Source organism: Petaurus breviceps, unplaced genomic scaffold (assembly GCF_028583685.1).
Source record: "Petaurus breviceps papuanus isolate PSGF00001 unplaced genomic scaffold, PetGlider_PUasm1.0 90845, whole genome shotgun sequence".
NCBI lineage: Eukaryota > Metazoa > Chordata > Mammalia > Diprotodontia > Petauridae > Petaurus > Petaurus breviceps.
Window position 1 is genome coordinate 4,000,607 of NW_027187359.1, and position 12,941 is coordinate 4,013,547.

Sequence of the window (12,941 nt, forward strand, 5' to 3'; positions counted from 1 at the left end):
CAAAACTATGTAATTTGTATCTCTTGGACCCTAGAAAGAAAGGATTCTCCAGCATCCTAAGGAAAGCTGATCTCATGTATTTTAGTGACCTAACCATCTCATACTGTCACCTGCTAGATATGAGTGGTCCCAAGCCTTCTGTACACTCATGTGAGAGGAACTGAGTGGAGGCAAGAGATTGAAAAGCTAAGAAAGAGAACAGATATGGAGAGAAGTTGGCAGATCAGTCAAGCTATTCAATAACCTAAGAAGCCCTTGGCTGTGTCTTACATCCTAGAGGCAGTAGGGCCTAACTTACCTTGGGTGGGGGATCCTGGAAGGCTGTGGGCTCCAAAATTTTGGGTGTCCGATAGCGGGTATTTCTCTCTTGTTCTTTAGCAATCTCCTTCTCCATCTGGTAAACATCACTGCCATGGAGTTGATGAGATTAGGAGAGATAAGCTATAAAATCACAGATATCATGGAAGTTCTCTCTTGCTCTGTGTAAATACCCTCTGCCTCCCCTCTGAATCCAGAGAAAGACTTAGGGCCAGATGTTAGATTCCCTTTCCATCTACACAAAGCAGATCCTCAGTTAAATCACCTATGAAAGTGACACCCACTCCATGTTCAACAAGGTAGGTTAGTACTTGTGGTCCTTAGAATGGTCTCCTTTCCCATTAGTATAACAGAAATGAACAAAGTGTGGTACATAAATATAATGGAATACTACCAAGCTGTAAAAAAAAAAAATGAGGAACTGAGAAACTTCAGAAGACATACATGAACTGATGCAGAATGAGATAAGCAGAATCAGGAGACAAATACAGCCAGTGACTTCAATAACGAAATGAAATAAAGATGTCCCACATGTGCTTGAGGATCTGGACCAAGACCCAATTGTGTATAAAGTGAAGTTTGTCTTCAATACCCACTTAATTATAAACCTCTTAGTGTAACAGCAACTCATATTCTTATGGTATTTTAAGTTATACAAGACAAACAACAACCTTAGTGCGACAGGTATTGTGAAAATGATTACTTCCATTTTATTTTTTAATTAAATTTTCTTTTCCAATTATCAAGGATTTATTCGTTTCTTACTGGGAATTCCCTACACCAGAAGTATCAAACATATGACCTGATGTATGCATCTGGCCTGCAGCACTCCTAAGTGTGTTCTGAACAAGATTAAAACATCATTGGGAAATATTTGAAATACTTAAAGTATTAAAGTAACTAAAAATATAATAAAACAAAGATAACATTGTTTTTTAAATTGAATTCACTACACAGCCCACAGGGATCCTTATGTATAGATCAGTGGCCCCCATTTCTATTAAGTTTGATACCACTACCCTACACCAATGAAATGTGTGGGTGAAGTAAATCAGTCAATTACTAAATGTTAGTTATTACCACTACTGGGAAACTAGGCCCTGTGATCCTGACAAGATGATGCTAACAGCATAGTATGGTGATGTTTGTTGTCTGCAAGGCAGGCAGAACTGGACAACCCGACAGGCAGCCCTGATGGCCAGGGCTGAAACACTGGGTTAGACATCTGCAGTGCTAGCACACTACCAATGGGCAAAGGACAGGATCATTCCCAGGAGTGCACGGTAGAGCATCCTTTGGTTTATTTTTCATCCATTCCTTTCTCTTTGCATTGACATTTGAGGGTGAGCTATATTAAACAGAGAGTGTCACGCAGTAGACAGAGTTCTGAGCCTGGACTCAGGAGGACATAGGTTCAATCCTGCTTTGGACACTTACTAGTGGTGTAAACCTGGGCAAGTGATCTCTTTGATCCTCAGTTTCTTCATCTGTAAAATGGGAATAATAATATCTATGGTATCTTTATTATAGGGTTGTTGTGAGCCTCGAATAACATGATATAGTAATTGATTTTTAAAATGCTTTATCTATTTAAAACTTTATAAAACCAATGCTCATTTATTGGGTGCCTACTATAGGCAAAGAGGCCGAAAGGTAGCTCAGTCGATAGAGCACTTGGACTGGAGTCAGAAAGACCTAAGTTCAAATCTAGCCTAAGATACTTACTAGCTATGTTACCCTAGGCAAGTCACTTAACCCGTTTGCCCTAATACACTGGAGAAGGAAATGGCAAACCACTCCAGTATCTTTACCAAGAAAACTTCATGGACAGTAATTGGTGAACTATGTTCCACAGGGTCACAAAGGGTAGGACACAACTGAACAACAAAAACTACAAGTAAGACCTTGGGCTTGATTTGAGGACCGCTGGTCACTTTTATTCTAGGAGAATTCACCATTACTGGCTATTCTGGGCTGGCTTCCAGGCAATCTTGTCTTTTGGAGCTGTTCACCACTGCCTCCCACAGGGTCAATCCTTTGCCCCTACAAGCCTTCTTCCCAAAGCCTCCCTAGCTCTCCACTTACCTAAGGCTGCATACGAGTTCTGTGAAGCGAGGTCGGTCACTGGGGTCATAGTCCCAGCACCGGGTCATGAGAGTATAGAGGATAGGAGGGCAGAGATCGGGTTTGGGTAGCCGGTCCCCTTTCTCCAATACTCCAATTACATCCTTGTTCTCTAGCCAGAAGAAGGGCTGCTTTCCAAAACTCAGGATCTCCCACATGCACACAGCTAGGAAGAAAAAGGGATACAAAAAGGGAAGGGGCTTAGCCACTAGAAGGAAGGCATTCCTACCTGAAGCCTTCCTCAGGAGCTGCCTTAATAACTGATATGAACCTCCCAAGTCAAATGCCGCCAAAACAAAGGGGATGCCTATTAATTAGGGAGTGACTAGACAAATGGTGGTATATGAATGTAACTGGATATTATTAGGCCATAAGAGATGAAAAATATGAAGAATTCAAAGAAACCTAGGAAGGCTTGTATGAACTGATTGGGACTAAAGCGAGCAAAGAGAGCAATTTATACACTAATTCACTGTAAAAAACAATTTTGAATGACTTAGGAACTCTGATCAATGCAACACCAACCACTATTCTAGAGGAGTGATGAAGAAATGTATTATATTTGCCTCTTGAAAGAGTCATGATGGACTCAAGGCAGAGAATAAGACATGTATTTTTGGACACAGACAATAAAGGAATTTGTTTTGCATGATTATGCTTCAATGCTATATGCTATGCATAATTGTTACAAGTGTTTTGTTCCTCAAAGATGGTGGATGGGAAATGAGGAGAGAAAAAGTTTTTTGCTAACTGAAAATAAATTTAATTTTTAAAATGCCCTAAGAAATGACAGAGATGAGAACTTTAGAGGGAAGTGAGCAGAACCAGAATGATTTAGATGACTGCAATAACATAAAGAAAGATAGATTTCACTCTGATCCAATCAGGATTTCAGGAGACTAATGAGGCATTCCTCCCACTTTCTGGCAGAGAGCTGATGGATTAGGGGTGCAGAATGATATGCCCAATGTATGGATTTGTTTTACCTGATCATACTTGTTTGTTATAAGACAGGGTTTTTATTAGGAGAGGTTAGTGGGTAATAAAGAAAGAAAAAAAATGAGTCAGTGAAAATGTAGCAAGTCAGAAAACAAGCCTATGGAGATTTCATATTTGATACAAAACATTAAATAAGTATGCAAAAAAAGGCAGAAGAAAGTTCAAAAGCAGACACAGATAAACAGGGCAGTTTTATTACTATTTTCAAATATGACCCTGTGTCCTCCACCTTTAAAAAACTTTTACCATCCTCTCAAACTATTATTCTATATTTTTTCTCCTTTTCTCACCTAAATTCGCTTTCTCATTCATTCCTTAGCCTTTTGACTTATGATATTCTCCCTTAACTGAAATTACCCACTCCCAAACTATCCATAATCTCTTAATTGCCAAATCTGATGGCCTTTCTCAATCCTCATCATTCTTGACCTCTTTGCAGAATTTTACACTATTCAAGACCCTCTTCTCTGACTTTCCATGACTCTCCTCTCTCCTGATTCTCCTTCTATCTGATTTACCAAGGCTTCTCAGGTTCCTTTGCTAGCTCTTTGATTGTGGGTGTGTCTGAATGCTGTCTCCTGAGTTCTCTCTCTCCCCTCTCTTGGTAAACTTATCAGATGTTACAGGTTTAATTATCATCCCTCTGCAGAAAATGCAGAGATCTACATATCCATCCTCAGGCTCCCCTGAACTTAAGTCCTATGTCACTATCTACTTATTAGACATTTCAAACTGGATTTTCCAGACTTCTCAAACTCAACATATCCAGAAAAAACTTCTTTATTTCTGTAGATGGCACCACCATTCTTTCAGTCTTGCAAGTTCTTGACCTTGTCTTTAATCATCAAATCCTCCTCTCCCTTGCCCCATGTACCCAATCAGTTGCCAAATATTGCCTTTTCTATCTCTATAACATCTCTTTTACGTGACCCCTTCTCTCTGTTCACATGGGTGCCAGCTTAGTTCAGGTCCTCATCACCTCTTGCCTAGCTCATTTTCACATTGTGAAATTGGTGCCTAATTGGTGCCCTTGTCCCATGTTACTCCCCACCTCCAACCATCCTCCATTCACCCAACAAAGTGATGATAGATCTGGCCATGTCACTCCAATCTAGTGGCTCCCTTTTGTCTTTAAGATATATTATAAATCCTAATCACCATTAAAAGTCCTTTATAACCTGGCCCAAATCTATCTTTCCAGCCTCATTAGACATTATTCCTCCTGCACTTTGAAATCCGACTGAACTGGCCTTCTCTCTATTCTCCATACAACTTGTCATCCAGCCTCTATTGCCCTGCTTTTGTACTGGCCAGCCTCCATGTTGTAAAATATGTCCCCTCTGTCTTACATAATCTCTCCTCCCTTCAAGATAAAAAGTTCAGTCAGTCCCTTCTACATGAAGCTCTTATCTTCAGGTCTATATGCACAAAATAAGATATAGCTTTTCTAAACTGGCCAATATGTGGGGTTTGTTCCATTTTATCACACTCATTTGTTACAAGGGTGGGAGAAGGTGGTCACTGGAGAAAGCAATTTAAAAGAAGAAAAGGGCATCAATAAAATATTTGAAAAGGGTGAGTGGGGGTAACAAAAAGAAACCCTAAAGGACAAATAAGCTTTTTAGAACTATTGATTTCCTGGTCTTTACCAATCCTCTGTGCTGGGCTTAGTTGGCAAATCAGTTGAATTCTTTAAATAACAATTTACTCATCTGCAAGATAAGGAGGTTTGGATTAGATGACCTCTAAGGTCAAGCTCCATGATCTCTTAATGATCTCTGAATATGGAGTCTCTAGTAACAGGGAGTCAAAAGGAATGACCATGAGACCTCTTCTCTGGGGGCTTAACTTATACACTCAACCCCTTCTCCAAAGTCACAGGACCATTCTTCAGCCTCACCCACTTTGAATCTTCAGTGCATTCCTGAGCCTTAACTTAGTTCCAAAATGACTTTCCATACATAATAGTTGTTTCCAGGAGTATCGTCAGGTACTGCCCATGGTCAGTGCTTAACTTCACCCAGACCTCAGCCCTTCTGGGATTCATTAGTTGACATGGTTAAGCAGGCAGTACAGGGATGAGACACGTACTTGCTTATCTATAGCATGAATCTGGGATACCCAATCATCCACCATCAAGGAGAGAAAAGATAAGAAACACTTTCCTGTGTTTCCCTATGCTCTTACTCACCAAACATCCAGACGTCACTGGCAGTTGTGAATCGACGGAAGTTAATGGACTCAGGGGACATCCATTTGATTGGGAGACGAGTCACAGAAGCTTTAGGAGGAATGAATATTTAAAGGAGTTATTTTCATAGCTGGAAAGATCAGGAAAGACAACATCCATCTCCAAAGGCCCTCAACCTGAACTCCCTCTCTACCCATATATCTACCAAACCTATATCTTCCCAGTTTTGATTCTCGGTTTCATCAACAGCTCTTGGATAATATAGTAGAGTTTAAGAACAGCTACTTTTTACCTTTGTAATATTCTTCTTCTTCAATGTATCGAGAAAGACCAAAATCCCCAAGTTTCACACATTCAGGAGAAGCCACCAAAATGTTCCTGACTGCAATGTCCCTGTAGAAAGGATGATGATAATGATAAGAAGAAGAAGAATGATGCTAATAGTAAATGACATAGTGCTTTAAGGTCTGCAAAGTGTTTTACACATATTATTTCACTCAATATTCATAACAACCTTGTGACTCAGCAGTATTATTATCCCCATTTTACGAATGAAGAAAGGGAAGCTGAAGTAAGGTGACTCTCCCAGGGTCACCTATTTAGTAATTGTCAGAGGAGGGATTTAAACTCAGACTTTCTTGACTCCGAGTTCAAAACTCTATTCATAATAGAGAAAACACTCCTGGGAGGGGATGAATGGAAATGAATTCTGGCCAGGCCTTCTGGCTTGTGCTTCATCTGCCAAAGTAGCATCCAAGAGCCACTTGAATCACTCCATGGAAATATAGTCCCAGGACTTTGGCATCTGGCTCCAATGTTCCTTCAGCATCCCATTTCCAGCACCAATGAATGGAAATCACATTTCCTTCTCCCAGGTTATCTTCCCTCTACTCTGTATGTATCATATATGTTATATGTGTGGAACTCCAAGTGGGACAGGTGGGAAGATCAAGATACAGGTAGGAACTAGAGCAAATCACTTACTTCAATACTTCAAACATCTGTGCTTTCACAGGTGTGAAAACTCCCTTTACTGGTACAGATCACAACTTTAGTAGATGGTCACCATGAATTGAGGTGGCCAAAGAAAAAAACTCCTTATCTAATGTCCTGTCTCTTAATGATGAACTTCATTCAATTCAGCTGGCTGGTCCTTGAATGCTGGACATATAGTCAGTCCATCATCCCTCCACTGGAAGTTTCTCCTACTTGACTTGACCTAGCAGTTCTCCATTGTCATGATCTTCAGGAACCCAGGGTCACCTCCCTGAGCTGATAAGACATTTGAGGAAGATTTCAGTAGGTCATGATAAATGTCATTCATTCTTGGGGTTTGGTTTGATGGAGGACAAAGGTACTCTAAGCTAGGAGTTACAAGACTCCCTTTTCCCCCAGATCCAGTAATTCCAGGTCTTCCAAAATGAGTTATGAGAACTGATAGCCAAGATGGAAAAAGCAGATCTGGATAAGGTTAAGAGACTATCTCTAATGAATTCTTAACCAAACAAGAAATAAAGACAATTATAAAAGATTAAAGTGATCATTCTGGTGACATAAAGTTAAAAAGCTTTTGTATTATCAAAATTAGGGCATTTACGATAAGAAGAGAAATGCTTAATTGGGGAGAAAGCTTTTTCTCAGATTTCATAGATACCAACCAAGATAGAAAAAGAACTAAAAGAAATATATAACCAAAAGCCATTCCCCAATGCAGAAATGATCAAAGTATCTGAACAAACAATTCTGCAAACTATTAATAACCTTATGAAAGAATGCTCCAGGGGCGGCTAGGTGGCGCAGTGAGTAAAAGCATCAGCCCCGAGTTCGGTTCCGGCCTGAGACACTTAACACCCACACAAAAATACTAGCCGTGTGACCTTGGGCAAGTTACTTAACCCCAATTGCCCCCCCAAAAAAAAATAAAAGAAGAAGAAGAAAGAATGCTCCAGATCACTAATAATAAGGAAACCCTGAGGTTTCACCTCACATTCAGCAAACTGTCAAAGATGACAAAAAAAAGGAATAGGCAGTGTTGGAGAGGTTAATGCATTGTTGGTGGAGCTGTGAATTAGTACAACTATTTTGGAAAGCAATTTAAAATTATGCAAATAAAATGAGTAAAATGTCTATAACTTTGATCCAAAGAATGCACTTTCCAAATAGGTTGCTTAAAAAAAGAAAATCTCCACATGCATCAAAATACTTAGAGCAGCACTCTTTGTGGTAGCAAAGGATCATAAACAAAGTAGATGCTCATTAACTAGAGAACAGCTAAACAAATTGTGATGTATGAATATAATAGAACATGACTGTGCTGTAAGAAACAACAAATTTAATGAATACAGAGAAGCACAGAAAGATGATATGAATTGGTGCAGAATGAACAGTCAAAAATAATATACATAACGACTAAAATGATGTAAATGGAAGGAATAACAACTCCAAACAAAAATGAAAGTTGCAAAATTACAGTGAACAAACATGGGCCCAAAGAAGAGATATGGGAAGACATCTCCCCTACTGACACCACTCCACTCTTTTGCAAAGGTCCATGGGTGTGAAGCATTGCACATGTTTGTAGACTGTTTCTATATATTGATTAATTTTGGTGATTTTTTCTTGTTACTGTTTTTCTTTTGTTTTATTTTAAAATATTATTTGCAATGTGAAATGGCCCTCTAGAGAGCAAGGGGAAGATTTCTGGGAGATGTTTGGTCATATAAGAAGCAAAAGATATCAATTAAAATTTATTGTTTGAAAAAGGAAGTGATAAATTCAGTAGAGAATGAAGCATATATTTTTTTTAATTTCTTTATTTTTTTTGCTTTTAAAAAAACAACAGAAGGGGCAGCCAGGTAGCACAGCGAGTAAGAGCACTGGCTCCAGTGTCAGGATGACCTGGAGATCGAATCCTGGGCTCAGACACTCAGCACCACACCCAGAAATAACTGGCCCTGTAACCTTGAGCAAGTTATTTAACCCTGATTGCTTAAAAAAAAAAAAACCAGAGCCAATACAGACATATGTTTAGCATGACTTAAAATGCATAATGGGCATTGTATTGCTTGCTTTTTCAATAGGGGGGCTGTAGGAAGGGAGAAAATTTTGAACAAAAATAATTTTTTAAAGGGAATTTTAAAAATCTCTTTTTAAGGGAGGAACCTCTGAGATGAGGGAAGAAAAAGACACAGGGGGATATTTAGGTGATGTAAAAACAAAAGATCAATAAAAAGTTTTTTCAAAAAAGAAACCATCTCAAATCAAAAGTAAAAGTAACAAAATTATAAATATTGAGTGGCATTCAAATGGAGAGATAGGAGAAGATACTTCCAACCTACCCTTTTGTGGAGGTGTTACACATTGTACATGAAGAGGCTTTCTTAATGTATCAGTTAGACTGACTTCATCCCCCCCTCTTGTCACAGGAGAAGGCTATTGAGGATAGGTAGGGGGAGGAATATGTGGGATACTATGGTAATGTGGAAACAGGAAACATCAGGGTTTTTTTTAAGTATCTTTAAAAAAGAAAAAAAAACCCATCTCCCCAAACTAAGGGATGGTCCTCATCATAACCCTGCTCCAGTTCAAACCTCCTGGAGAGTGGGCTACAACAGATTTTTCCCCCAACCCTCTGAGCCTTAAATCAACATGGTGGAATAGGAAGAACCCAAGTGCTGGAGTCAAAGGACCCAGATTCGGGTCCAGACTCTGAAGCTTACTATTGGGTGACATTGGGTGAAATCACTTCAGTTCCCAGGCCTCAGTTGTTTCATCTTCAAAATGAAGGTGTTGGACTGAATGACCAGAGGTCCCTTCCAGGTTTGGGCCTATGTTCCTGCCAATCCCTGGACTCCACCACCCTCCCTGTTGTCATTCCCCTCCCCCCACCTACCTGTGGACACAGCTGATGCTCTCCAGGTAAGCCATAGCCTTGCAGATCTGCAGCGAATATAAGATGAGGGTGAGCACCTTTAGGGAATTCTTATTATGCTCCAGGTAGTGTCCAAGCTGCAGGAAAAGGGGAAAACAGATCATCAGAAAAGTGGGCTGGGACTTCCACAAAAAGTGTGTGTTGGCCTTTAGATTCCAGGCACTGGCCAGAATTTGCTCTACATCTGACTCAATCCAGCCAGAATTCATTAAGCGCCTTCTCTTTTCCAGATACAAAGGGGAATACAACTAGAGAAACAAAGACCAAAATGAAACAGCCCCTGTCCTCAAGGAGCTTACATCTACTGGGGAAACAACATACATACAACAAAGTACATGCAAATTATAGACCAAATAGATACAAAGTGATTGCGGGAGGGGGGTGGAAAGAATGCCAACTAAGGGGATCAGGAAATGCCTCTCATAGGATATGTGACACATAATCAAAGGGTCATAGACTTGGGAGCTAGAAGCAATCTTATAGGTCATGGAATCCAACTGTCTCATTTTTCAAATGAGGAAACTAAGATACAAAAGGGTTAAGTGACTTACCCAGGGTCACATAGCTAGTAGGTATTTGAGGTATTCAAAATCCCCTGGCCTTTCTACAACAACATACTCTCTCTCAATAGGCTATATGCCTTCTGCAGAAACTTCAAAGGAGCTAGAGTTTCCAAGTGGAAAAGGTGAAGAGGCAGGAAATTCCAGGTATGGGGCCCCGAGAGGTTGGAAATGAAATGTCATGTATAGTCAAGGAACATGGCAAACAGAATATGTGAATGCGAGTGAGATGTAATTTGCCTGGAAAGATAGGCTGAAGCTAGATTGTGAAGGGCTTCAAATGCCGATTAAATGGTTTTGTATTTTGTTGTAGAGGCCATCGGGAGCTGCTGAAGCTTCTTGAGCAGGGGAGTTATACAGAGAAATCTATGCCTAAGGAATATAGCTTAGTGGCTACATGTAGGTAAATAAAAGGAGGGATCAAAGGTAGTGACATCAGTTGGAAGGTTACTGCAATAGTCCAAGTGATAGGTGATGAGGCCCTACATGATCATCTAAGAATGTTTTTCTCATAACACCTGGGAATCTGGTCACCTGGTTACAAAAAAGAAAGCACAGTGCTGAGATTCAGAGCCCCTAACCCTAAAATGCCTCAGCCCTAGGAGCCCAGATCCATCCTGGGTCAATCGTAAAAACAGATCACCGGGCAGTTGATTTGTCCCTACAGAAGCTTCTTTCCTCCCTCCCTCCCTCTCTGTGCTCACCTCTCCATATGGGTACAGCTCCATGATAATCCATGTGGGCTCCTCTTCAATGATACCAATCAACTTCACAATATGGGGATGATCCAAGTTCTTCATTAACACTGGGGTGGGGACAAGAGACAACAGGATCACAAAAAGTTCAGGGCATAAACAGAAAAAAATGAAACTGAATACTGAGTAATTATGATAACCAAATTTAAGAAATAAAAAATGTATCTCCTTTCCTGCTTCAGTAGAGGTAGGGGACTCTGGGTATAGAACATTACATAAATTGTCAGAATCACAAGTTGATGTATTGGTTAGTTTTGCTATACTAGTCTGTCCTCCCTCCCCCACTTTCTTTTTTATTCCTTTTTACAAAGCATGGATCTCTAGGTAGGAAAGATATATTAAGAACTGAAGGTAATATTAAAACAAAAGATATAAATATAAACTGAAAAAAAATCCATCTGAAAGACTACATCCTGCCCCAAATTGGGGCAATAGTAGAGATGATTGAGGGGGCAGGGGGAGGGTCAAGTAGAGGGGACTAGCCTTCCTTTATTTCCCAAGATTCCTTGCTTGGGCCTTATTAACAATCCCCTCCCAGTCCTGCTCCTCTTGCTTCCTCTTCCTTCTCCTCCTGGCCTTCCCGTCTCTGAGACTGCATTCCAACTTAGAAGCTCTGGGTCTGACAGTATTTTCCTCCTGCCAACATTTGCTTGCCTCCCTCAACCAGATAATAATCATGATGGGAGACAGGGTGTTTTGGTGGAAAGAACTCCAGAGTCAGTTTGTGTTCCACCTCTGTGGCTTACCACCTGAGTGACAAGTCTAGAGCTATGATCGATCCTATGATCCGTCAGGTAGCTGACTTACCTGCTTCACTCATAAACTTCTCTTTGTTTTCATAAGTGCAGTCTTTCTTACAGGTCTTCACAGCCACATTGATCCGCTCTCCTTTCTGCAACCAGAGATATGCTCAGGACCCCTTGGTTCCTAATCTAGGAAAAGTGTTTCTGCCTGCCCACTTCCCATGGCATGACCCACATGCCTTCCCATCAAAGCTGTGCCTGGGTAAAGTCCAGAAAAAGCTCTGATTTTCAGTCCTAGTCTTTCTCAGTCTAATTAACTAGTCCTACCTATGCTGCCTTTTCCTGACTAATACCCATCTCACTACTGGAAACCTCCCCTCCCACTCTGGGATCTTCCATAGAAACTTCCAGTTTCCTAGTTGATTTTTGTCTGTCTATAGCCTAAAAGATGGGAAACCAATCAAACCAAGCTGAATAGAACTTACCCTTTCCCTGTAAAACAGCCAAGTGACCTAGGCCTAGAGCTTCCTTGACCCCAGGATAGCCCCATCTTGCCCAGAAGGATGGGGTAGACATACATTATAGAAATTTAAGACTGTCTTGGACTTTTTCCTCCTGCCATTGCCTGAAAACCATTGGCCTGAGGCTCCCTGGCTATATCCCTGGTCGGATCCTCTCCTTGCACTTTCTCAATCTGTTTTGGACTTGTCAGTCCCAGCTCTAGTGCTAAGGACTCCATGGGCTGCCCCAGTACCTTGCCTTCCCTTGCTATCCTTGCCTCCCATTATAATATAGTGGAAAGAACCCTGTCTCCAGTGTGAAAGGTGTAGGTTAAAATCCTAACTCTGCCATTTACTACCTGTATTACCTTGGGCAAGTTAGTATACCTCATTGAGCCTCAGTTTCCTCATCTGTAAAATCTGGATGTTGAATCAGATGACTGTTACCATCTCACCCTATTAGAATGTAAGCTCCTCAAGGGAAGGGACTGTCTGTCTACTTTTATCTTTGTATCCCCCAGTGTCTAGCCAAGCACATAGTAAAGGCTTTTTTTAAACTTTTTACTTTACTTTTACTTTTCTTACTAGTACATAGTAAAAGTTTAATAAATGCTTTTTACATTTGTCTCTCCCACTTAGCCCTTCCTATCTCCCTCTTCCTTCAAACTGTGCCCCTGTTCTATTCTTGACTTTCATACAGCTCTTTTTTCTCATCACCCCCACTACCTCAAACATTTCATGACCATTTCTGCTACCAAACGAGCAAAGATCCAAACCCCTTGTGACTTATCAGCTCTCCCCCTTACACATTAATGGCTTG

The 12,941-nt window shown here is 40.6% G+C and overlaps 1 protein-coding gene across 1 annotated transcript in view; it reads right to left on the bottom strand.

Moving 5' to 3' along the window:
- Positions 1–12,941, bottom strand: part of PTK2B (protein tyrosine kinase 2 beta) — a 172,110-nt gene that overhangs the window by 19,830 nt on the left and 139,339 nt on the right. The window contains exons 16-23 of the mRNA XM_069071951.1: positions 12,930–12,941; positions 11,686–11,770; positions 10,828–10,928; positions 9,525–9,640; positions 5,925–6,025; positions 5,633–5,722; positions 2,404–2,608; positions 299–407 (exon numbers count right to left, since the gene is read on the bottom strand). The exon at positions 12,930–12,941 is cut by the window's right edge and continues 86 nt beyond it. Of these exons, the coding sequence (XP_068928052.1) occupies positions 299–407; positions 2,404–2,608; positions 5,633–5,722; positions 5,925–6,025; positions 9,525–9,640; positions 10,828–10,928; positions 11,686–11,770; positions 12,930–12,941 (819 nt within the window). The remainder of the gene's footprint in view (positions 1–298; positions 408–2,403; positions 2,609–5,632; positions 5,723–5,924; positions 6,026–9,524; positions 9,641–10,827; positions 10,929–11,685; positions 11,771–12,929) is intronic.